Source organism: Bolinopsis microptera, chromosome 2 (assembly GCF_026151205.1).
Source record: "Bolinopsis microptera isolate Bmic1 chromosome 2, MBARI_Bmic_1.0, whole genome shotgun sequence".
Taxonomy (NCBI): Eukaryota; Metazoa; Ctenophora; class Tentaculata; order Lobata; family Bolinopsidae; genus Bolinopsis; species Bolinopsis microptera.
This window is the reverse complement of record NC_087073.1, coordinates 792,287-819,158: the sequence shown is the minus strand read 5'-3', so window position 1 is coordinate 819,158 and position 26,872 is coordinate 792,287. Positions and strand designations below refer to the sequence as shown.

The 26,872-nt window shown below is 40.2% G+C and overlaps 3 protein-coding genes across 6 annotated transcripts in view; all 3 read right to left on the bottom strand.

Annotated features, from left to right (window-relative positions):
• Window positions 1-2,669: 2,669 nt before the first annotated feature.
• LOC134811136 (zinc finger DHHC domain-containing protein 4-like) lies at window positions 2,670-5,652 on the bottom strand. Its single transcript, XM_063817872.1, has 6 exons — window positions 5,549-5,652; window positions 5,245-5,405; window positions 4,797-4,953; window positions 4,405-4,549; window positions 4,022-4,187; window positions 2,670-3,861 (listed from the first exon to the last, which is right to left on the bottom strand). The coding sequence occupies exons 1-6, from the start codon at window positions 5,630-5,632 to the stop codon at window positions 3,585-3,587; spliced, it is 990 nt and encodes a 329-aa protein (XP_063673942.1). The 5' UTR covers window positions 5,633-5,652; the 3' UTR covers window positions 2,670-3,584.
• A 2,452-nt stretch (window positions 5,653-8,104) lies between these two features.
• Window positions 8,105-10,970, bottom strand: LOC134811071 (zinc finger DHHC domain-containing protein 4-like). The gene is made up of 6 exons (XM_063817784.1): window positions 10,867-10,970; window positions 10,563-10,723; window positions 10,137-10,293; window positions 9,795-9,939; window positions 9,444-9,609; window positions 8,105-9,283 (listed from the first exon to the last, which is right to left on the bottom strand). Exons 1-6 carry the CDS (start codon window positions 10,948-10,950, stop codon window positions 9,007-9,009), a joined length of 990 nt encoding a protein of 329 aa, XP_063673854.1. The 5' UTR covers window positions 10,951-10,970; the 3' UTR covers window positions 8,105-9,006.
• A 2,486-nt stretch (window positions 10,971-13,456) lies between these two features.
• Window positions 13,457-26,872, bottom strand: part of LOC134811125 (zinc finger DHHC domain-containing protein 4-like) — an 80,779-nt gene continuing 67,363 nt past the window's right edge. The window contains exons 1-7 of one of the 4 annotated variants that reach the window (XR_010159758.1): window positions 16,326-16,382; window positions 16,023-16,182; window positions 15,583-15,739; window positions 15,200-15,344; window positions 14,809-14,974; window positions 14,132-14,648; window positions 13,457-13,773 (exon numbers count right to left, since the gene is read on the bottom strand). Coding sequence is in view for 2 of the 4 variants with exons in the window: in XM_063817864.1 (XP_063673934.1) it covers window positions 14,372-14,648; window positions 14,809-14,974; window positions 15,200-15,344; window positions 15,583-15,732 (738 nt within the window). In the remaining 2 variants the exon portion in view is untranslated. Of the gene's footprint in view, window positions 14,649-14,808; window positions 14,975-15,199; window positions 15,345-15,582; window positions 15,763-16,022; window positions 16,183-16,325; window positions 16,383-26,872 lie in introns of those variants that run through there. The other 3 variants (XR_010159757.1, XM_063817864.1, XM_063817862.1) reach the window with 3 other exon arrangements.

Sequence of the window (26,872 nt, the reverse complement as noted above, 5' to 3'; positions counted from 1 at the left end):
GAGGTAAAATTCCAAGTATTTATTGTGATTCCTTGTCAGTCTTGAAAGAGCGAAACATTATTAGAGATAAAATTATAAATTAATATGGGTACCTGACTGTTTGGTTGTATCATGAACTGTGCTATCTCTGTCGTTGTGAGACTATACTGAAAGGAAGTGATATTAAAGCTGTGCATTTCAGCATTCGTAATTTTGCTCGCATCTTTCTATCATTCCCCAGTGGCGTAGGACTGATGAAAAGTTTGAAAATTAGAAATTTTCAGAAAATGTGTTATTGGACTGCCGATCTGGGGAGCAACCTAGGGCCCTCTATATATTCATGCCCATTGTAGGCTGCATCCCCGATCCCCGAGACTTCGTCTTACTTTCGTCTGGTTTGCACTCTCTCTTCATACCAAGTTACTAGCTAGGTAACAAGGTAATCGAGACAGTTTTCAACGTAACAACGATTTCAGCCGGTTCGGACAAATCTTTATTCTAACCATTTGAACAACAAATCAGTGCACTTCCATCTGTACGCGCCCTCACACACTATTCTAAAACCAAAGTTGGCTTTATACCAACATAGTTCACGAAACATTTACTTGTATGTACCCCTAATCAACGATTTACCACCCAATTTCACGCTATTACAACTCCCCTGCAACTCCGAGCTCCTAATTACGCCTTATATGGCTGTGTAATTAGCTGTGCAAATATCACGTGCTAGATGCAGCTAGTAATTACGCCCTATATGGTGCGTAATCGGCTCTGCATAATAGCTCAATATCACGCGCTATATATCCAACCAGTAAACGCGCTCAATCGATATCTCGTGACTGTCACGTGACAGCTATCAAAGGAAATTCTCTATATGGCGCTTCCGGTGGAAACTAGGAAAGAGCTAGTTTAAGCAATAACTAGGCGGGACACCGCTTATTCTGCAGCTGAAAATAACTTCTACCATCACCTAAGCAGATGGCGGTGGAGCTGAAAGTCAGCCTGTGTGAGCGTGTTAAATCACTCCTTATGCTACATTGTCCCGGTCACTAAGTACTCCCTGTACTACCTCAGGTGATGGAGTGCACTGCAGTGTGGTGTGGCCTAGCTAAAGAACTGCATGTAACCACTAACCACGCACTAAAACACTTTAACAGTACACTATCACACACACTGTAACACCACTGTAGAAGGAGGTAGATACTCCAAACATTAAGTTTAACGAATACAATTCTAGGTTGGTGCCTCACTGCTGTAAGATCAGAAGAAGAAAAAGAAAAGGGGAAAGAGTGTAATAACATCAGCTACACAGACCCAAACAGACAGAAAGACGAGAACCTTATAGACTGTCCGGACAACCAGGCCTACTTCCTAGTAGTTGCAGCTGCGTTTATTGGGGGGCTGGTAGTTTCATACGTCGTCCTTCAGTTCATTATCAAATGCTCTCAGATAGGCGCCCCCGCTGCCAAGAAAAAGGGTGCGGACAAGAAGAAGGAGGAGAAGAAGCCAAAAGAAGAGAAGAAAGAGAAGACGAAGGAAGAGGCCACATCAAGTACAGGGGCGAATGGAGGGGTCGCTACGAACGCTTAGTATGGTGGTGTGTTCTGCTAATACCGGGGGTAGCGGCTGGAGATAACAACACGGACTGTTCGGGTCCGGACTCGGATTGTCTGAGTGTTGATGTGATCCTGTTCATCATGTTCTTAGGGGCCGTTACTCTGGGCATGTTCCTCTCCTGGGTCATTCTGTGGATCATCATGAGGGTCAGCAGGAAGAAGTGAGTAAGAGGTGGTCAGTAAAGGGAGGAAGACATTGAGAGAGTGGATCATCATGAGGCACCGAGAATGTGGAGAGCTCAGTGTGAGAGGTGATCAGTAAAGGGAGGAAGACACTGAGAGAGCTCAGTATACCACAACATCAGAAGTGACTTGAAACTAGAGCTCAGTAGAGTTCTGACAAGGCCGACTCAGCAAGCCACAAACACACTAAACGACTATTCGGTGAGCCTGCCAACTACATTGTATTTATACATTATACAATTACATTGTATTTATACATTATACAACCCATTTTTCCGGCCATAAGAATGAATATCAGGCACTAATAGTGACATAACTGATAAGGGGTCGTTCACACATATTACGTAATCACTTTTTGGTCAATTTTTACCCCCCCCCGGCCCCCCTCGACTCCGTAATCAGTTTTACACATAAATATTGTATCAAAATATACTAGCGTAATCATTTGGAAACCCCCCTCCCCCCTCGGCTGATCACGTGATATGTGAACGACCCCAAAGACAGCAGTTGCTTTTACTTTTTTAAATTCGATGAGTATCGAATATCGATGACTGTTAACTTAGTCGATCACTAACCAGTGCTCGAATGTATTTGATTTAAGTTATCCAAAATTAATGAATGATCGTCTTTTATTTAAATATTCGTTGTTATATATTTTGCTTTAATTTGTGTAGCAGATGTGAATTGCTGTGGAGATTTTAAAGAAGTTCCAACACTTATATATTGAAATAAAACACCCGAGTATATTCTGAAAATATTGCAATAAAAATCATACAAGACAATCAAAAATATAATTCTACAGTAAAAAAATCAAATTTTCCCAGCAACGAAAGACTGAATTCTTCCTGAAAGTCAACAAAAGTTCAACAAAAGTCCTGAGATATCGACCAATCTTTCACGGGCACGTTATTACTGTCCATACTCCACAAACAGAAGTCAAAAAATTACTAAACTCGTCAAACAAAGTTTAATATATCAGTACACTATATTTTTACAGAAATGATGTTAATCATTTCTTACAAGATGATAGATAACAGATTAATTACTCATATCATCTATATTAGGTAGTTTAAAGGAGCTGATTAAAACTTACAATCTGATAATTCTTGACACATTTCTTTAATCTTTAATAAAATAACACTATTAAAAACACATCATTTAAAACCAAATAAAACTCGATATATCAAACATACCAGTAGAAAATGTCACTGTCTTTCAATATAAGACAAACGTTCTTGTGTGTCAAACCAAATCAAACCCCGCTCAAATCAGCGCGCTCTACAGGGTGTTTCAACTTCAAGTCTCGTGTGCAAATTTGAAATTATAATTTTTCTATTTTATGAAGGAGCAAATCAAATGAAATCGGTTTGGGAATGCTTGTTAGGTCTTATATGTTAGTTATTTCTTGCAAAAATGTGTCAAAACCCATTTTCAATTTTTCACAATTTTGCAATATTTTGAAATTTTCTTCGAAAAATTTCAAATTTGCCCTATCAAACGAGAAGAGAGACATCGTCAAGCTTCTCTGTGTCAACAAAATCAGTTGGACGGCTGCTAGGAGTGCACTTTCGAAGAAAGTTTGGGAATGCTTGTTGTATACAAAACAGACTATCAGCAGTGCTATACTATTCAGCAAACACAAATAAAAATTATTCCAGATCATTTGAAACGTGGTTTTGTTGTTTCACGTGAACAGTTTCACCTTCGAGGAAAGAAACTGACTTTAAAGTCTGATAATAACCTAGCTTTCACGTATGAGCAGTTTCGATCACAAGCCAATAATTAACTTTCTAAATAACTTCACCCTCACTTTGTACTCTCAATGGTACTAGGGGTCCGCACTCTGGTGACCATTGAAGAGTCCCTGTGCCCCTCTGTTACCATGGTAACTACACTGTTACTCTGCCCCACCTGTCCCTGCTGGAGACTCAGAGTGTCGTCCGCGAACTCGTCCAGACTGACGTCACGTGACCGCTCATTGCTTCTCCCCTGACTACTGGTACTTTGTCGACTGTGGCGGGAGGACGTAGTCTCGTCCTCTATCTCGTACTGGGTGTACGCTCTGTTGTTTGTTGTTTCTAACCTGAAGGGGAAGGAGTAATGGAACAATTTGCGGGACTATACAAGTTTTATCATGACTATCAAAATAAAATATCTAGTCCGTGGATGATGCTTACATTTCAAAGCAACAGTTTACATTTTCCAGTGGAAACATGAGGAAATTAACACAGGAGTAGACAAACCAGGCTGCGGAGGAGGGCTCAACAACAGTGATGATGAGAGGCTCCTGCTCAGGAGAGAGTTTAGTCGGAGCAACAGGACAGAACCACTCACACGCACCCTGTCCCATTATCTCCATGAAGTTCTTCTTCCAACCTCTGTTGTAATGGTCCCGCTCGTATACTCGTTCTGAAGGGGGTGGGTGTTTTATCAGCTGATTGAAAGTTTATTTAGGGTGCTAGTATATCTAGACAAGTGATGTAGGGTGTTCTAGTGAAGACAAATCTTGATGTGACCTTTACACTTCTATTAATGTTATATCAAGTATCATGCCCGGTACAACGGGGGGGGGGGGGGGGGGGGGGGGGGGGGGGGGGGGATGACATGTCGGCCCCTTTACACTTACCATAACTAGTCTGTCCTCGGAACATGTTGGTGCAATGATCCAGAGTTAAAAATGTAACCAACAAAGCTATTAAGGTAGACAGTCCCGTAGACATGTACAGTAACAGACAGACTGTGTAGTCTTTATCGGAAAGGTCTGGTATTATCTGGTAATGTTTGAAGTCTTACATTCGTTTCAATCAAATCAATCGTTCAATTGTTAACGTGATGAGTTAATTTTAACAATTAACAATTTTTGAAACGCCCCCGAAACGCCATTAAAATTCAAACATAACGTCAGCAAGAGTTTGGCGAGAACCCCCGCTGTCCGTATACCCGCCAACAGCCCCAATTAATTAATTTAATTAATCAAATAATTACTTAATTAATTAATATTAATAAATAATAACCTACCTTACAACTCGAGCAGCTCATGTTTATTGAGTAGTGTATAATGGTAACAAGAGATATCATTACACCCAGCGCAATGCACTGTATGAAGTACTTGTGGTTACCCTCGTGGATACAGTTGTTCACCCAGTGACAGTGGTGGTCCATCTTCATTACACATCTGTAATTAATATCTCTTATCAAGTGGAATCATTTCCTCATTACACATCTGTAATTAATATCTCTTATCAAGTGAAATCATTTCCTCATTACACATCTGCAATTAATATCTCTTATCAAGTCGAATCATGGTATTTGTGTTGATAGTCTTCAATGAATGGATTCAATCATTGGTTTATGAATAACGAGGTCTGATCGTCATCTTCTTACAGCGTTCGATGTCTGAGTGAAGGTAAATTACCTTAGTATTGCTGTACAACTACTACATTGGTTTATAATTGTATAAACATACCGTTTACAGATGCCACAGTGATGAAACCTGTCTGGCTTTATAATACTGCACATTTCACATATTCTCAAGCCACCGTGCCTGTAGTCCCTTTCTCTGACTTGAAGGTCAGGCCTTGCTTTAACGTACTCACTTGTCAAGGTGGATAGCACTTGGAAACTACCCTGAAGAGTGGAGTTTTACGAAGGGGAAGTTTCTGCGACTGGGACGTTCTTGAGGTAAAATTCCAAGTATTTATTGTGATTCCTTGTCAGTCTTGAAAGAGCGAAACATTATTAGAGATAAAATTATAAATTAATATGGGTACCTGACTGTTTGGTTGTATCATGAACTGTGCTATCTCTGTCGTTGTGAGACTATACTGAAAGGAAGTGATATTAAAGCTGTGCATTTCAGCATTCGTAATTTTGCTCGCATCTTTCTATCATTCCCCAGTGGCGTAGGACTGATGAAAAGTTTGAAAATTAGAAATTTTCAGAAAATGTGTTATTGGACTGCCGATCTGGGGAGCAACCTAGGGCCCTCTATATATTCATGCCCATTGTAGGCTGCATCCCCGATCCCCGAGACTTCGTCTTACTTTCGTCTGGTTTGCACTCTCTCTTCATACCAAGTTACTAGCTAGGTAACAAGGTAATCGAGACAGTTTTCAACGTAACAACGATTTCAGCCGGTTCGGACAAATCTTTATTCTAACCATTTGAACAACAAATCAGTGCACTTCCATCTGTACGCGCCCTCACACACTATTCTAAAACCAAAGTTGGCTTTATACCAACATAGTTCACGAAACATTTACTTGTATGTACCCCTAATCAACGATTTACCACCCAATTTCACGCTATTACAACTCCCCTGCAACTCCGAGCTCCTAATTACGCCTTATATGGCTGTGTAATTAGCTGTGCAAATATCACGTGCTAGATGCAGCTAGTAATTACGCCCTATATGGTGCGTAATCGGCTCTGCATAATAGCTCAATATCACGCGCTATATATCCAACCAGTAAACGCGCTCAATCGATATCTCGTGACTGTCACGTGACAGCTATCAAAGGAAATTCTCTATATGGCGCTTCCGGTGGAAACTAGGAAAGAGCTAGTTTAAGCAATAACTAGGCGGGACACCGCTTATTCTGCAGCTGAAAATAACTTCTACCATCACCTAAGCAGATGGCGGTGGAGCTGAAAGTCAGCCTGTGTGAGCGTGTTAAATCACTCCTTATGCTACATTGTCCCGGTCACTAAGTACTCCCGGTACTGACTTACCAAGTCTGATACCTCAGGTGATGGTGTGGCCTAGCTAAAGAACTGCATGTAACCACTAACCACGCACTAAACACACGTCGCACTAAAACACTTTAACAGTACACTATTACACACACTGTAACACCACTGTAGAAGGAAGTAGATACTCCAAACATTAAGTTTAACGAATACTATTCTAGGTTGGTGCCTCACTGCTGTAAGATCAGAAGAAGAAAAAGAAAAGGGGAAAGAGTGTAATAACATCAGCTACACAGACCCAAACAGACAAAAGACGAGAACCTTATAGACTGTCCGGACAACCAGGCCTACTTCCTAGTAGTTGCAGCTGCGTTTATTGGGGGGCTGGTAGTTTCGTACGTCGTCCTTCAGTTCATTATCAAATGCTCTCAGATAGGCGCCCCCGCTGCCAAGAAAAAGGGTGCGGACAAGAAGAAGGAGGAGAAGAAGCCAAAAGAAGAGAAGAAGGAGAAGACGAAGGAGGAGGCCACATCAAGTACAGGAGCGAATGGAGGGGTGGCTACGAACGCTTAGTATGGTGGTGTGTTCTGCTAATACCGGGGGTAGCGGCTGGAGATAACAACACGGACTGTTCGGGTCCGGACTCGGATTGTCTGAGTGTTGATGTGATCCTGTTCATCATGTTCTTAGGGGCCGTTACTCTGGGCATGTTCCTCTCCTGGGTCATTCTGTGGATCATCATGAGGGTCAGCAGGAAGAAGTGAGTAAGAGGTGATCAGTAAAGGGAGGAAGACATTGAGAGAGTGGATCATCATGAGACACCGAGAATGTGGAGAGAGCTCAGTATGAGAGGTGATCAGTAAAGGAAGACACTGAGAGAGATCAGTATACCACAACATCAGAGGTGACTTGAAACGAGAGCTCAGTAGAGTTCTGACAAGGCCGACTCAGCAAGCCACAAACACACTAAACGACTATTCGGTGAGCCTGCCAACTACATTGTATTTATACATTATACAATTACATTGTATGTATACATTATACAACCCATTTTTCCGGCCATAAGAATGAATATCAGACACTGATAGTGTCATAACTGATAAGGGGTCGTTCACATATTACGTAATCACTTTTTGGTCAATTTTTACCCTCCCGGCCCCCTCGACTCCGTAATCAGTTTTACACATAAATATTGTATCAAAATATACTAGCGTAATCATTTGGAAACCCCCCTCCCCCCTCGGCTGATCACGTGATATGTGAACGACCCCAAAGACAGCAGTTGCTTTTACTTTTTTAAATTCGATGAGTATCGAATATCGATGACTGTTAACTTAGTCGATCACTAACCAGTGCTCGAATGTATTTGATTTAAGTTATCCAAAATTATTGAATGATCGTCTTTTATTTAAATATTCGTTGTTATATATTTTGCTTTAATTTGTGTAGCAGATGTGCATTGCTGTGGTTCCAACACTCACATATTGAAATAAAACACCCGAGTATATTCTGAAAATATTGCAATAAAAATCATACAAGACAATCAAAAATATAATTCTACAGTAAAAAAATCAAATTTTCCCAGCAACGAAAGACTGAATTCTTCCTGAAAGTCAACAAAAGTTCAAGAAAAGTCCTGAGATATCGACCAATCTTTCACAAACAGAAGTCAAAAAATTACTAAACTCGTCAAACAAAGTTTAATATATCAGTACACTATATTTTTACAGAAATGATGTTAATCATTTCTTACAAGATGATAGATAACAGATTAATTACTCATATCATCTATATTAGGTAGTTTAAAGGAGCTGATTAAAACTTACAATCTGATAATTCTTGACACATTTCTTTAATCTTTAATAAAATAACACTATTAAAAACACATCATTTAAAACCAAATAAAACTCGATATATCAAACATACCAGTAGAAAATGTCACTGTCTTTCAATATAAGACAAACGTTCTTGTGTGTCAAACCAAATCAAACCCCGCTCAAATCAGCGCGCTCTACAGGGTGTTTCAACTTCAAGTCTCGTGTGCAAATTTGAAATTATAATTTTTCTATTTTATGAAGGAGCAAATCAAATGAAATCGGTTTGGGAATGCTTGTTAGGTCTTATATGTTAGTTATTTCTTGCAAAAATGTGTCAAAACCCATTTTCAATTTTTCACAATTTTGCAATATTTTGAAATTTTCTTCGAAAAATTTCAAATTTGCCCTATCAAACGAAAAGAGAGACATCGTCAAGCTTCTCTGTGTCAACAAAATCAGTTGGACGGCTGCTAGGAGTTCACTTTCGAAGAAAGTTTGGGAATGCTTGTTGTATACAAAACAGACTATCAGCAGTGCTATACTATTCAGCAAACACAAATAAAAATTATTCCAGATCATTTGAAACGTGGTTTTGTTGTTTCACGTGAACAGTTTCACCTTCGAGGAAAGAAACTGACTTTAAAGTCTGATAATAACCTAGCTTTCACGTATGAGCAGTTTCGATCACAAGCCAATAATTAACTTTCTAAATAACTTCACCCTCACTTTGTACTCTCAATGGTACTAGGGGTCCGCACTCTGGTGACCATTGAAGAGTCCCTGTGCCCCTCTGTTACCATGGTAACTACACTGTTACTCTGCCCCACCTGTCCCTGCTGGAGACTCAGAGTGTCGTCCGCGAACTCGTCCAGACTGACGTCACGTGACCGCTCATTGCTTCTCCCCTGACTACTGGTACTTTGTCGACTATGGCGGGAGGACGTAGTCTCGTCCTCTATCTCGTACTGGGTGTACGCTCTGTTGTTTGTTGTTTCTAACCTGAAGGGGAAGGAGTAATGGAACATTTTGCGGGACTATACAAGTTTTATCATGACTATCAAAATAGAATATCTAGTCCGTGGATGATGCTTACATTTCAAAGCAACAGTTTACATTTTCCAGTGGAAACATGAGCAAATTAACACAGGAATAGACAAACCAGGCTGCGGAGGAGGGCTCAACAACAGTGATGATGAGAGGCTCCTGCTCAGGAGAGAGTTTAGTCGGAGCAACAGGACAGAACCACTCACACGCACCCTGTCCCATTATCTCCATGAAGTTCTTCTTCCAGCCCCTGTTGTAATGGTCCCGCTCGTATACTCGTTCTGAAGGGGGTGGGTGTTTATCAGCTGGTTGAAAGTTTATTTAGGGTGCTAGTATATCTAGACAAGTGATGTAGGGTGTTCTAGTGAAGACAAATCTTGATGTGACCTTTACACTTCTATTAATGTTATATCAAGTATCATGCCCGGTACAACGGGGGATGACATGTCGGCCCCTTTACACTTACCATAACTAGTCTGTCCTCGGAACATGTTGGTGCAATGATCCAGAGTTAAAAATGTAACCAACAAAGCTATTAAGGTTGACAGTCCCGTAGACATGTACAGTAACAGACAGACTGTGTAGTCTTTATTGGAGAGGTCTGGTATTATCTGCAAATGTTTGAAGTCTTACATTCGTTTCAATCAAATCAATCGGTCAATTGTTAACGTGATGAGTTAATTTTAACAATTTACAATTTTTGAATCGCCATCTAAATTCAAACATTACGTCAGCAAGAGTTTGAGAACCCCCGCTGTCGTATACCCGCCAACAGCCCCAAATAATTACACAATAAATAATAACCTACCTTACAACTCGAGCAGCTCATGTTTATTGAGTAGTGTATAATGGTAACAAGAGATATCATTACACCGAGTGCAATGCACTGTATGAAGTACTTGTGGTTACCCTCGTGGATACAGTTGTTAACCCAGTGACAATGGTGGTCCATCCTCATTACACATCTGCAATTAATATCTCTTATCATGTGGAATCATTTCCTCATTACACATCTGTAATTAATATCCTCATTACACATCTGCAATTAATATCTCTTATCAAGTGGAATCTGGTATTTGTGTTGATAGTCTTCAATGAATGGATTCAATCATTGGTTTATAAATAACGAGGTCTGATCGTCATCTTCTTACAGCGTTCGATGTCTGTGTAAAGGTAAAATTACCTTAGTATTGCTGTACAACTACTACATTGGTTTATAATTGTATAAACATACCGTTTACAGATGCCACAGTGATGAAACCTGTCTGGCTTTATAATACTGCACATTTCACATATTCTCAAGCCACCGTGCCTGTAGTCCCTTTCTCTGACTTGAAGGTCAGGCCTTGCTTTAACGTACTCACTTGTCAAGGTGGATAGCACTTGGAAACTACCCTGAAGAGTGGAGTTTTACGAAGGGGAAGTTTCTGCGACTGGGACGTTCTTGAGGTAAAATTCCAAGTATTTATTGTGATTCCTTGTCAGTCTTGAAAGAGCGAAACATTATTAGAGATAAAATTATAAATTAATATGGGTACCTGACTGTTTGGTTGTATCATGAACTGTGCTATCTCTGTCGTTGTGAGACTATACTGAAAGGAAGTGATATTAAAGCTGTGCATTTCAGCATTCGTAATTTTGCTCGCATCTTTCTATCATTCCCCAGTGGCGTAGGACTGATGAAAAGTTTGAAAATTAGAAATTTTCAGAAAATGTGTTATTGGACTGCCGATCTGGGGAGCAACCTAGGGCCCTCTATATATTCATGCCCATTGTAGGCTGCATCCCCGATCCCCGAGACTTCGTCTTACTTTCGTCTGGTTTGCACTCTCTCTTCATACCAAGTTACTAGCTAGGTAACAAGGTAATCGAAACAGTTTTCAACGTAACAACGATTTCAGCCGGTTCGGACAAATCTTTATTCTAACCATTTGAACAACAAATCAGTGCACTTCCATCTGTACGCGCCCTCACACACTATTCTAAAACCAAAGTTGGCTTTATACCAACATATTTCACGAAACATTTACTTGTATGTACCCCTAATCAACGATTTACCACCCAATTTCACGCTATTACAACTCCCCTGCAACTCCGAGCTCCTAATTACGCCTTATATGGCTGTGTAATTAGCTGTGCAAATATCACGTGCTAGATGCAGCTAGTAATTACGCCCTATATGGTGCGTAATCGGCTCTGCATAATAGCTCAATATCACGCGCTATATATCCAACCAGTAAACGCGCTCAATCGATATCTCGTGACTGTCACGTGACAGCTATCAAAGGAAATTCTCTATATGGCGCTTCCGGTGGAAACTAGGAAAGAGCTAGTTTAAGCAATAACTAGGCGGGACACCGCTTATTCTGCAGCTGAAAATAACTTCTACCATCGCCTAAGCAGATGGCGGTGGAGCTGAAAGTCAGCCTGTGTGAGCGTGTTAAATCACTCCTTATGCTACATTGTCCCGGTCACTAAGTACTCCCTGATACCTCAGGTGATGGAGTGCACTGCAGTGTGGTGTGGCCTAGCTAAAGAACTGCATGTAACCACTAACCACGCACTAAAACACTTTAACACTTTAACAGTACACTATTACACACACTGTAACACCACTGTAGAAGGAAGTAGATACTCCAAACATTAAGTTTAACGAATACTATTCTAGGTTGGTGCCTCACTGCTGTAAGATCAGAAGAAGAAAAAGAGAAGGGGAAAGAGTGTAATAACATCAGCTACACAGACCCAAACAGACAAAAAGACGAGAACCTTATAGACTGTCCGGACAACCAGGCCTACTTCCTAGTAGTTGCAGCTGCGTTTATTGGGGGGCTGGTAGTTTCATACGTCGTCCTTCAGTTCATTATCAAATGCTCTCAGATAGGCGCCCCCGCTGCCAAGAAAAAGGGTGCGGACAAGAAGAAGGAGGAGAAGAAGCCAAAAGAAGAGAAGAAAGAGAAGACGAAGGAGGAGGCCACATCAAGTACAGGGGCGAATGGAGGGGTCGCTACGAACGCTTAGTATGGTGGTGTGTTCTGCTAATACCGGGGGTAGCGGCTGGAGATAACAACACGGACTGTTCGGGTCCGGACTCGGATTGTCTGAGTGTTGATGTGATCCTGTTCATCATGTTCTTAGGGGCCGTTACTCTGGGCATGTTCCTCTCCTGGGTCATTCTGTGGATCATCATGAGGGTCAGCAGGAAGAAGTGAGTAAGAGGTGGTCAGTAAAGGAGGAAGACACTGAGAGAGTGGATCATCATGAGACACCGAGAATGTGGAGATAGATCAGTATGAGAGGTGATCAGTAAAGGGAGGGAGACACTGAGAGAGATCAGTATACCACAACATCAGAGGTTACTTGAAACGAGAGCTCAGTAGAGTTCTGACAAGGCCGACTCAGCAAGCCACAAACACACTAAACGACTATTCGGTGAGCCTGCCAACTACATTGTATTTATACATTATACAATTACATTGTATGTATACATTATACAACCCATTTTTCCGGCCATAAGAATGAATATCAGGCACTGATAGTGTCATAACTCATAAGGGGTCGTTCACATATTACGTAATCACTTTTTGGTCAATTTTTACCCCCCCCCGGCCCCCCTCGACTCCGTAATCAGTTTACACATAAATATTGTATCAAAATATACTAGCGTAATCATTTGGAAACCCCCCCTCCCCCCTCGGCTGATCACGTGATATGCGAACGACCCCAAAGACAGCAGTTGCTTTTACTTTTTTAAATTCGATGAGTATCGAATATCGATGACTGTTAACTTAGTCGATCACTAACCAGTGCTCGAATGTATTTGATTTAAGTTATCCAAAATTATTGAATGATCGTCTTTTATTTAAATATTCGTTGTTATATATTTTGCTTTAATTTGTGTAGCAGATGTGAATTGCTGTGGAGATAGAATTTTTTAAAAGAAGTTCCAACACTTATATATTGAAATAAAACACCCGAGTATATTCTGAAAATATTGCAATAAAAATCATACAAGACAATCAAAAATATAATTCTACAGTAAAAAAATCAAATTTTCCCAGCAACGAAAGACTGAATTCTTCCTGAAAGTCAACAAAAGTTCAACAAAAGTCCTGAGATATCGACCAATCTTTCACGGGCACGTTATTACTGTCCATACTCCACAAACAGAAGTCAAAAAATTACTAAACTCGTCAAACAAAGTTTAATATATCAGTACACTATATTTTTACAGAAATGATGTTAATCATTTCTTACAAGATGATAGATAACAGATTAATTACTCATATCATCTATATTAGGTAGTTTAAAGGAGCTGATTAAAACTTACAATCTGATAATTCTTGACACATTTCTTTAATCTTTAATAAAATAACACTATTAAAAACACATCATTTAAAACCAAATAAAACTCGATATATCAAACATACCAGTAGAAAATGTCACTGTCTTTCAATATAAGACAAACGTTCTTGTGTGTCAAACCAAATCAAACCCCGCTCAAATCAGCGCGCTCTACAGGGTGTTTCAACTTCAAGTCTCGTGTGCAAATTTGAAATTATAATTTTTCTATTTTATGAAGGAGCAAATCAAATGAAATCGGTTTGGGAATGCTTGTTAGGTCTTATATGTTAGTTATTTCTTGCAAAAATGTGTCAAAACCCATTTTCAATTTTTCACAATTTTGCAATATTTTAAAATTTTCTTCGAAAAATTTCAAATTTGCCCTATCAAACGAGAAGAGAGACATCGTCAAGCTTCTCTGTGTCAACAAAATCAGTTGGACGGCTGCTAGGAGTTCACTTTCGAAGAAAGTTTGGGAATGCTTGTTGTATACAAAACAGACTATCAGCAGTGCTATACTATTCAGCAAACACAAATAAAAATTATTCCAGATCATTTGAAACGTGGTTTTGTTGTTTCACGTGAACAGTTTCACCTTCGAGGAAAGAAACTGACTTTAAAGTCTGATAATAACCTAGCTTTCACGTATGAGCAGTTTCGATCACAAGCCAATAATTAACTTTCTAAATAACTTCACCCTCACTTTGTACTCTCAATGGTACTAGGTGTCCGCACTCTGGTGACCATTGAAGAGTCCCTGTGCCCCTCTGTTACCATGGTAACTACACTGTTACTCTGCCCCACCTGTCCCTGCTGGAGACTCAGAGTGTCGTCCGCGAACTCGTCCAGACTGACGTCACGTGACCGCTCATTGCTTCTCCCCTGACTACTGGTACTTTGTCGACTGTGGCGGGAGGACGTGGTCTCGTCCTCTATCTCGTACTGGGTGTACGCTCTGTTGTTTGTTGTTTCTAACCTGAAGGGGAAGGAGTAATGAAACAATTTGCGGGACTATACAAGTTTTATCATGACTATCAAAATAGAATATCTAGTCCGTGGATGATGCTTACATTTCAAAGCAACAGTTTACATTTTCCAGTGGAAACATGAGCAAATTAACACAGGAATAGACAAACCAGGCTGCGGAGGAGGGCTCAACAACAGTGATGATGAGAGGCTCCTGCTCAGGAGAGAGTTTAGTCGGAGCAACAGGACAGAACCACTCACACGCACCCTGTCCCATTATCTCCATGAAGTTCTTCTTCCAACCTCTGTTGTAATGGTCCCGCTCGTATACTCGTTCTGAAGGGGGTGGGTGTTTTATCAGCTGATTGAAAGTTTATTTAGGGTGCTAGTATATCTAGACAAGTGATGTAGGGTGTTCTAGTGAAGACAAATCTTGATGTGACCTTTACACTTCTATTAATGTTATATCAAGTATCATGCCCGGTACAACGGGGGGGGGGGGGGGGGGGGGGGGGGGGGGGGGGGGGGGGGGGGATGACATGTCGGCCCCTTTACACTTACCATAACTAGTCTGTCCTCGGAACATGTTGGTGCAATGATCCAGAGTTAAAAATGTAACCAACAAAGCTATTAAGGTTGACAGTCCCGTAGACATGTACAGTAACAGACAGACTGTGTAGTCTTTATTGGAGAGGTCTGGTATTATCTGCAAATGTTTGAAGTCTTACATTCGTTTCAATCAAATCAATCGGTCAATTGTTAACGTGATGAGTTAATTTTAACAATTAACAATTTTTGAAACGCCCCCGAAACGCCATTAAAATTCAAACATAACGTCAGCAAGAGTTTGGCGAGAACCCCCGCTGTCCGTATACCCGCCAACAGCCCCAATTAATTAATTAAATAATTACTTAATTAATTAATATTAATAAATAATAACCTACCTTACAACTCGAGCAGCTCATGTTTATTGAGTAGTGTATAATGGTAACAAGAGATATCATTACACCCAGCGCAATGCACTGTATGAAGTACTTGTGGTTACCCTCGTGGATACAGTTGTTCACCCAGTGACAGTGGTGGTCCATCTTCATTACACATCTGTAATTAATATCTCTTATCAAGTGGAATCATTTCCTCATTACACATCTGTAATTAATATCTCTTATCAAGTGAAATCATTTCCTCATTACACATCTGCAATTAATATCTCTTATCAAGTCGAATCATGGTATTTGTGTTGATAGTCTTCAATGAATGGATGGTTTATGAATAACGAGGTCTGATTGTCATCTTCTTACAGCGTTCGATGTCTGTGTAAAGGTAAAATTACCTTAGTATTGCTGTACAACTACTACATTGGTTTATAATTGTATAAACATACCGTTTACAGATGCCACAGTGATGAACCTGTCTGGCTTTATAATACTGCACATTTCACATATTCTCAAGCCACCGTGCCTGTAGTCCCTTTCTCTGACTTGTAGATCAGGCCTTGCTTTAACGTACTCACTTGTCAAGGTGGACAGCACTTGGAAACTACCCTGAAGAGTGGAGTTTTACGAAGGGGAAGTTTCTGCGACTGGGACGTTCTTGAGGTAAAATTCCAAGTATTTATTGTGATTCCTTGTCAGTCTTGAAAGAGCGAAACATTATTAGAGATAAAATTATAAATTAATATGGGTACCTGACTGTTTGGTTGTATCATGAACTGTGCTATCTCTGTCGTTGTGAGACTATACTGAAAGGAAGTGATATTAAAGCTGTGCATTTCAGCATTCGTAATTTTGCTCGCATCTTTCTATCATTCCCCAGTGGCGTAGGACTGATGAAAAGTTTGAAAATTAGAAATTTTCAGAAAATGTGTTATTGGACTGCCGATCTGGGGAGCAACCTAGGGCCCTCTATATATTCATGCCCATTGTAGGCTGCATCCCCGATCCCCGAGACTTCGTCTTACTTTCGTCTGGTTTGCACTCTCTCTTCATACCAAGTTACTAGCTAGGTAACAAGGTAATCGAAACAGTTTTCAACGTAACAACGATTTCAGCCGGTTCGGACAAATCTTTATTCTAACCATTTGAACAACAAATCAGTGCACTTCCATCTGTACGCGCCCTCACACACTATTCTAAAACCAAAGTTGGCTTTATACCAACATATTTCACGAAACATTTACTTGTATGTACCCCTAATCAACGATTTACCACCCAATTTCACGCTATTACAACTCCCCTGCAACTCCGAGCTCCTAATTACGCCTTATATGGCTGTGTAATTAGCTGTGCAAATATCACGTGCTAGATGCAGCTAGTAATTACGCCCTATATGGTGCGTAATCGGCTCTGCATAATAGCTCAATATCACGCGCTATATATCCAACCAGTAAACGCGCTCAATCGATATCTCGTGACTGTCACGTGACAGCTATCAAAGGAAATTCTCTATATGGCGCTTCCGGTGGAAACTAGGAAAGAGCTAGTTTAAGCAATAACTAGGCGGGACACCGCTTATTCTGCAGCTGAAAATAACTTCTACCATCGCCTAAGCAGATGGCGGTGGAGCTGAAAGTCAGCCTGTGTGAGCGTGTTAAATCACTCCTTATGCTACATTGTCCCGGTCACTAAGTACTCCCTGATACCTCAGGTGATGGAGTGCACTGCAGTGTGGTGTGGCCTAGCTAAAGAACTGCATGTAACCACTAACCACGCACTAAAACACTTTAACAGTACACTATCACACACACTGTAACACCACTGTAGAAGGAGGTAGATACTCCAAACCTTAAGTTTAACGAATACTATTCTAGGTTGGTGCCTCACTGCTGTAAGATCAGAAGAAGAAAAAGAGAAGGGGAAAGAGTGTAATAACATCAGCTACACTGACCCAAACAGACAAAAAGACGAGAACCTTATAGACTGTCCGGACAACCAGGCCTACTTCCTAGTAGTTGCAGCTGCGTTTATTGGGGGGCTGGTAGTTTCGTACGTCGTCCTGCAGTTCATTATCAAATGCTCTCAGATAGGCGCGCCCGCTGCCAAGAAAAAGGTCGCGGACAAGAAGAAGGAAGAGAAGAAGCCAAAAGAAGAGAAGAAAGAGAAGACGAAGGAGGAGGCCACCTCAAGTACAGGGGCGAATGGAGGGGTCGCTACGAACGCTTAGTCTGGTGGTGTGTTCTGCTAATACCGGGGGTAGCGGCTGGAGATAACAACACGGACTGTTCGGGTCCGGACTCGGATTGTCTGAGTGTTGATGTGATCCTCTTTATCATGTTCTTAGGGGCAGTTACTCTCGGCATGTTCCTCTCCTGGGTCATTCTGTGGATCATCATGAGGGTCAGCAGGAAGAAGTGAGTAAGAGATGGTCAGTAAAAGGAGGAAGACACTGAGAGAGTGGATCATCATGAGACACCGAGAATGTGGAGAGAGATCAGTATGAGAGGTGATCAGTAAAGGGAGGGAGACACTGAGAGAGTGAAGTATACCACAACATCAGAGGGTACTTGAAACTAGAGCTCAGTAGAGTTCTGACAAGGCCGACTCAGCAAGCCACAAACACACTAAACGACTATTCGGTGAGCCTGCCAACTACATTGTATTTATACATTATACAATTACATTGTATGTATACATTATACAACCCATTTTTCCGGCCATAAGAATGAATATCAGACACTGATAGTGTCATAACTGATAAGGGGTCGTTCACATATTACGTAATCACTTTTTGGTCAATTTTAACCCCCCCGGCCCCCCTCGACTCCGTAATCAACACATAAATATTGTATCAAAATATACTAGCGTAATCATTTGGAAACCCCCTGGCCCTCCCCCCTCGGCTGATCACGTGATATGCGAACGACCCCAAAGACAGCAGTTGCTTTTACTTTTTTAAATTCGATGAGTATCGAATATCGATGACTGTTAACTTAGTCGATCACTAACCAGTGCTCGAATGTATTTGATTTAAGTTATCCAAAATTATTGAGTGATCGTCTTTTATTTAAATATTCGTTGTTATATATTTTGCTTTAATTTGTGTAGCAGATGTGAATTGCTGTGGAGATAGAATTTTTTTAAAAGAAGTTCCAACACTTATATATTGAAATAAAACACCCGAGTATATTCTGAAAATATTGCAATAAAAATCATACAAGACAATCAAAAATATAATTCTACAGTAAAAAAATCAAATTTTCCCAGCAACGAAAGACTGAATTCTTCCTGAAAGTCAACAAAAGTTCAACAAAAGTCCTGAGATATCGACCAATCTTTCACGGGCACGTTATTACTGTCCATACTCCACAAAGCAGAAGTCAAAAAATTACTAAACTCGTCAAACAAAGTTTAATATATCAGTACACTATATTTTTACAGAAATGATGTTAATCATTTCTTACAAGATGACAGATAACAGATTAATTACTCATATCATCTATATTAGGTAGTTTAAAGGAGCTGATTAAAACTTACAATCTGATAATTCTTACACATTTCTTTAATCTTTAATAAAATAACACTCTTAAAAACACATCATTTAAAACCAAATAAAACTCGATATATCAAACATACCAGTAGAAAATGTCACTGTCTTTCAATATAAGACAAACGTTCTTGTGTGTCAAACCAAATCAAACCCCGCTCAAATCAGCGCGCTCTACAGGGTGTTTCAACTTCAAGTCTCGTGTGCAAATTTGAAATTATAATTTTTCTATTTTATAAAGGAGCAAATCAAATGAAATCGGTTTGGGAATGCTTGTTAGGTCTTATATGTTAGTTATTTCTTGCAAAAATGTGTCAAAACCCATTTTCAATTTTTCACAATTTTGCAATATTTTAAAATTTTCTTCGAAAAATTTCAAATTTGCCCTATCAAACGAGAAGAGAGACATCGTCAAGCTTCTCTGTGTCAACAAAATCAGTTGGACGGCTGCTAGGAGTTCACTTTCGAAGAAAGTTTGGGAATGCTTGTTGTATACAAAACAGACTATCAGCAGTGCTATACTATTCAGCAAACACAAATAAAAATTATTCCAGATCATTTGAAACGTGGTTTTGTTGTTTCACGTGAACAGTTTCACCTTCGAGGAAAGAAATTCACTTTAAAGTCTGATAATAACCTAGCTTTCACGTATGAGCAGTTTCGATCACAAGCCAATAATTAACTTTCTAAATAACTTCACCCTCACTTTGTACTCTCAATGGTACTAGGTGTCCGCACTCTCGTGACCATTGAAGAGTCCCTGTGCCCCTCTGTTACCATGGTAACTACACTGTTACTCTGCCCCACCTGTCCCTGCTGGAGACTCAGAGTGTCGTCCGCGAACTCGTCCAGACTGACGTCACGTGACCGCTCATTGCTTCTCTCCTGACTGCTGGTACTTTGTCGACTGTGGCGGGAGGACGTGGTCTCGTCTTCTATCTCGTACTGGGTGTACGCTCTGTTGTTTGTTGTTTCTAACCTGAAGGAAGGGGGGGGGGGGGGGGGGGGGTTTTTTTTTTTTTTTTTTTTTTTTTTTTTTTTTTTTTTTTTTCGGAAATCATTTTTTTTCCAGAATTTATTCTTTTATATGTCATGGAAACCGAAGGGAGGGGGCGGGGTTTTACTTTCTTTAAAGGGATTTTGAGGGGAAATAAAAATTTATTCTTAAAAAGGATATTGAAAAAATATTTTAAAGCCCATTTAAAATTCGGCTTTAATAATCTAATTTCACTTTTTAAAACCCCCCCCTTTTTTGTCCCCACAAAAACCCCCTTTTTTAAAGTCTCACTTTTTAAATTAAAAATTAAAAAACCAAATATTTTAAAAATTTCGGGGATATTTTAAAAAAAATTTTTTTTTGGCCTTTTATTTTAAAAACAAAAAATTTTTAAAATTTAAAATTATTTAAATAGGGAAAGCGTTTGGTTTTCATAAAGTGGGGAAAAAAAGGGATGATTTTCTGGCTTTTGTTTTCGATTTTCTACCCATACCCGGGCGTGGATGATGAAAAGTTTGGAAAATTAGAAAATTTTCAGAAAATGTTTTATTGGACTGCGATCGGGGGAGCCCTAGGGCCCTCTATATTTTCTGCCCAGTGGCGACCCCCGATCCCCGGACTTCGTTTTATTTCGTTGGGTTTTGCATCTCTTTATAAAAGTTACTGCTAGGTAACAGGTAATCAAAAACATTTTTTCAACGTAAACAACGATTTCTACGGTTGGGAAAAAATCTTTTTTAACCATTTTGAAAACAAAAATAGGCACTTCCATCTGTCGCGCCCCCCAACCTTTAAAAAACCCAAAAATTTGGCTTTTAACCCAACTTTTCACGAAAATTTACTTTGTATGTATTAAAACATTTCACCCAAATTTACGCTATTACAACCCCGAAAACTCCAAAGCTCCTTTTTCGCCTTTATGGTGTGTAATTTTGCTGTGCAAATTCACGTGCTAGATAGTAGTTTTTCGCCCTATTGGTGCGTAATCGGCTCTGCAAAAGTAAATATCACGGTTAATCCAACAGAAAACGCGTCAACGATATCCCCTAAATGTCAGTGACAGCTATAAAGGGAAAATTCTCTATATGGCGCTTCGGGGGAAATGGGAAAGGCTATTTTAAAGCAAAAATAGGGGAACGTTTTTTGCAGCTAAAAATAACTTTCCATCCCTGAGATGGCGGTGGAGCTAAAAGTAGCCTGGTTTGTGAGGGGGTTAAATAATCCTTTGTACTTTGCCCCGGTATAGTACTCCCTGTTCCCTCAGGTGTGGGTGCACTGCAGTGGGTGTGGCCCTGTAAAAAAATGATTTAAAACACAAACCCACGCACTAAAAACCCCCCTTAAACAAAGTACATTTTTCCACCTGAAACAAACTTAGAAGGAGGTAGATCTCCAAACATTAGTTTAAACGAATACTAATACTAGGTTGGTGCGCTCACTGCTGTAAGATCAGAAGAAGAAAAAGAGGAAGGGGAAAGAGTGTAATAACATCAGTTACATCTGACCCAAACAGACAAAAAGACGAGAACCTTATAGACTGTCCGGACAACCAGGCCTACTTCCTAGTAGTTGCAGCTGCGTTTATTGGGGGGCTGGTAGTTTCATACGTCGTCCTTCAGTTCATTATCAAATGCTCTCAAATAGGCGCCCCCGCTGCCAAGAAAAAGGGTGCGGACAAGAAGAAGGAGGAGAAGAAGCCAAAAGAAGAGAAGAAGGAGAAGACGAAGGAGGAGGCCACCTCAAGTACAGGGGCGAATGGAGGGTGCGCTACGAAACGCTTAGTCTGGTGGTGTGTTTCGGCTAATACCGGGGGTAGCGGCTGGAGATAACAACACGGACTGTTCGGTCCGACTCGGATTGTCTGAGTGTTGATGTGATCCTCTTATCATGTTCTTAGGGGCCGTTACTCTGGGCATGTTCCTCTCCTGGGTCATTCTGTGGATCATCATGAGGGTCAGCAGGAAGAAGTGAGTAAGAGGTGATCAGTAAAGGGAGGAAAACACTGAGGAGAGTTGATCAGTCATGAGACACCGAGAATGTGAGAGAGCTCAGTATGAGAGGTGATTCAGTAAAGGGAGGAAGAGAGAGATCAGTATACCACAACATCAGAGGGGTGGACTTGAAACTAGAGATCAGTAGAGTTCTGACAAGGCGACTCAGCAAGCCACAAACACACTAAACGACTATTCGGTGAGCCTGCCAACTACATTGTAATTTATACATTATACAACTACATTGTATTTATACATTATACAAGTACATTGTATGTATACATTATACAACCCATTTTTCCGGGCCATAAGAATGAATATCAACACTGATAGTGCCATAACTCATAAGGGTCGTTCACATATTACGTAATCACTTTTTGGTCAATTTTTAGCCCCCCCCCCCCCCCCCCTCGACTCCGTAATCAGTTTTACAAATATAGCTATTGTATCAAAATATACTAGCGTAATAATTTGGAAACCCCCTCCCCCCCCTCGGCTGATCACGTGATATGCGAACGACCCCTAAGACAGCAGTTGCTTTTACTTTTTTAAATTCGATGACTATCGATGACTGTTAACTTAGTCGATCACTAACCAGTGCTCGAATGTATTTGATTTAAGTTATCCAAAATTATTGAATGATCGTCTTTTATTTAAATATTCGTTGTTATATATTTTGCTTTAATTTGTGTAGCAGATGTGAATTGCTGTGGAGATAGAATTTTTTTAAAAGAAGTTCCAACACTTATATATTGAAATAAAACACCCGAGTATATTCTGAAAATATTGCAATAAAAATCATACAAGACAATCAAAAATATAATTCTACAGTAAAAAAATCAAATTTTCCCAGCAACGAAAGACTGAATTCTTCCTGAAAGTTAACAAAAGTTCAACAAAAGTCCTGAGATATCGACCAATCTTTCACGGGTACGTTATTACTGTCCATACTCCACAAACAGAAGTCAAAAAATTACTAAACTCGTCAAACAAAGTTTAATATATCAGTACACTATATTTTTACAGAAATGATGTTAATCATTTCTTACAAGATGATAGATAACAGATTAATTACTCATATCATCTATATTAGGTAGTTTAAAGGAGCTGATTAAAACTTACAATCTGATAACTCTTGCCACATTTCTTTAATCTTTAATAAAATAACACTCTTAAAAACACATCATTTAAAACCAAATAAAACTCGATATATCAAACATACCAGTAGAAAATGTCATTGTCTTTCAATATAAGACAAACGTTCTTGTGTGTCAAACCAAATCAAACCCCGCTCAAATCAGCGCGCTCTACAGGGTGTTTCAACTTCAAGTCTCGTGTGCAAATTTGAAATTATAATTTTTCTATTTTATAAAGGAGCAAATCAAATGAAATCGGTTTGGGAATGCTTGTTAGGTCTTATATGTTAGTTATTTCTTGCAAAAATGTGTCAAAACCCATTTTCAATTTTTCACAATTTTGCAATATTTTAAAATTTTCTTCGAAAAATTTCAAATTTGCCCTATCAAACGAGAAGAGAGACATCGTCAAGCTTCTCTGTGTCAACAAAATCAGTTGGACGGCTGCTAGGAGTGCACTTTCGAAGAAAGTTTGCAGTTTGGGAATGCTTGTTGTATACAAAACAGACTATCAGCAGTGCTATACTATTCAGCAAACACAAATAAAAATTATTCCAGATCATTTGAAACGTGGTTTTGTTGTTTCACGTTTCACCTTCGAGGAAAGAAACTGACTATAAAGTCTGATAATAACCTAGCTTTCACGTATGAGCAGTTTCGATCACAAGCCAATAATTAACTTTCTAAATAACTTCACCCTCACTTTGCACTCTCAATGGTACTAGGGGTCCGCACTCAGGTGACCATTGAAGAGTCCCTCTGCCCCTCTGTCACCATGGTAACTACACTGTTACTCTGCCCCACCTGTCCCTGTTGAAGACTCAGAGTGTCGTCCGCGAACTCGTCCAGACTGACGTCACGTGACCGCTCATTGCTTCTCCCCTGACTACTGGTACTTTGTCGACTGTGGCGGGAGGACGTAGTCTCGTCCTCTATCTCGTACTGGGTGTACGCTCTGTTGTTTGTTGTTTCTAACCTGAAGGGGAAGGAGTAATGAAACAATTTGCGGGACTGTACAAGTTTTATCATGACTATCAAAATGAAATATCTTGTCCGTGGATGATGCTTACATTTCAAAGCAACAGTTTACATTTTCCAGTGGAAACATGAGCCTAAATCGGAACCTGCTGTCTTCATTGGAGAATGAGCGAGAAATGATGATCAGTTCCAGGACCTGATCAATGTGGAATCCAAGGAAGAATTTCTTTCTATATATTCTCATGGGCGGTACTTTCCTAAAAGGGTGGAGGGCGAATCATATAAATCACTTTAAAAGCAAACTGATCAAAAATAAAACGAAAGTCATTTCATCGGGGCAATAATAATCAAATCACTTTAAAGACAACTTAAAAACAACAAAACGCTTAAATATTCATCACATGTTACTCTATTAAAAACCAATTTAAATAAAAATATCTGTATATTATAAAGATTTGCCTATGTGAACTAAAAAATTATACCCACTATTTAGTAGGGGTTTTGTTTTCAATGTAGTCGAAATAGATGATTCAGCATGCTCGCATCTTTCTATCATTCCCCAGTGGCGTAGGACTGATGAAAAGTTGAAAATTAGAAATTTTCAGAAAATGTGTTATTGGACTGCCGATCTGGGGAGCAACCTAGGGCCCTCTATATATTCATGCCCATTGTAGGCTGCATCCCCGATCCCCGAGACTTCGTCTTACTTTCGTCTGGTTTGCACTCTCTCTTCATACCAAGGTACTAGCTAGGTAACAAGGTAATCGAGACAGTTTTCAACGTAACAACGATTTCAGCCGGTTCGGACAAATCTTTATTCTAACCATTTGAACAACAAATCAGTGCACTTCCATCTGTACGCGCCCTCACACACTATTCTAAAACCAAAGTTGGCTTTATACCAACATAGTTCACGAAACATTTACTTGTATGTACCCCTAATCAACGATTTACCACCCAATTTCACGCTATTACAACTCCCCTGCAACTCCGAGCTCCTAATTACGCCTTATATGGCTGTGTAATTAGCTGTGCAAATATCACGTGCTAGATGCAGCTAGTAATTACGCCCTATATGGTGCGTAATCGGCTCTGCATAATAGCTCAATATCACGCGCTATATATCCAACCAGTAAACGCGCTCAATCGATATCTCGTGACTGTCACGTGACAGCTATCAAAGGAAATTCTCTATATGGCGCTTCCGGTGGAAACTAGGAAAGAGCTAGTTTAAGCAATAAATAGGTGGGACACCGCTTATTCTGCAGCTGAAAATAACTTCTACCATCACCTAAGCAGATGGCGGTGGAGCTGAAAGTCAGCCTGTGTGAGCGTGTTAAATCACTCCTTATGCTACATTGTCCCGGTCACTTAGTACTCCCTGTACTGACTTACCAAGTCTGATACCTCAGGTGATGGGGTGCCCTAGCTAAAGAACTGCAAGTAACCACTTACCACGCACTAAAACACACGTGTCACGCACTAAAACACACGTGTCACGCACTAAAACACACGTGTCACGCACTAAAACACACGTGTCACGCACTAAAACACACGTGTCACGCACTAAAACACACGTGTCACGCACTAAAACACACGTGTCACGCACTAAAACACACGTGTCACGCACTAAAACACTTTAACAGTACACTATTACACACACTGTAACACCACTATAGAAGGAAGTAGAATGTAGATACTCCAAACATTAAGTTTAACGAATACAATTCTAGGTTGGTGCCTCACTGCTGTAAGATCAGAAGAAGAAAAAGAGAAGGGGAAAGAGTGTAATAACATCAGTTACACTGACCCAAACAGACAAAAAGACGAGAACCTTATAGACTGTCCGGACAACCAGGCCTACTTCCTAGTAGTTGCAGCTGCGTTTATTGGGGGGCTGGTAGTTTCATACGTCGTCCTTCAGTTCATTATCAAATGCTCTCAAATAGGCGCCCCCGCTGCCAAGAAAAAGGGTGCGGACAAGAAGAAGGAGGAGAAGAAGCCAAAAGAAGAGAAGAAGGAGAAGACGAAGGAGGAGGCCACCTCAAGTACAGGGGCGAATGGAGGGGTCGCTACGAACGCTTAGTCTGGTGGTGTGTTCTGCTAATACCGGGGGTAGCGGCTGGAGATAACAACACGGACTGTTCGGGTCCGGACTCGGATTGTCTGAGTGTTGATGTGATCCTCTTTATCATGTTCTTAGGGGCCGTTACTCTGGGCATGTTCCTCTCCTGGGTCATTCTGTGGATCATCATGAGGGTCAGCAGGAAGAAGTGAATAAGAGGTGATCAGTAAAGGGAGGAAGACACTGAGAGAGTTGATCATCATGAGACACCGAGAATGTGGAGAGAGCTCAGTATGAGAGGTGATCAGTAAAGGGAGGAAGAGAGAGATCAGTATACCACAACATCAGAGGTGACTTGAAACTAGAGATCAGTAGAGTTCTGACAAGGCCGACTCAGCAAGCCACAAACACACTAAACGACTATTCGGTGAGCCTGCCAACTACATTGTATTTATACATTATACAACTACATTGTATTTATACATTATACAATTACATTGTATGTATACATTATACAACCCATTTTTCCGGCCATAAGAATGAATATCAGACACTGATAGTGCCATAACTCATAAGGGGTCGTTC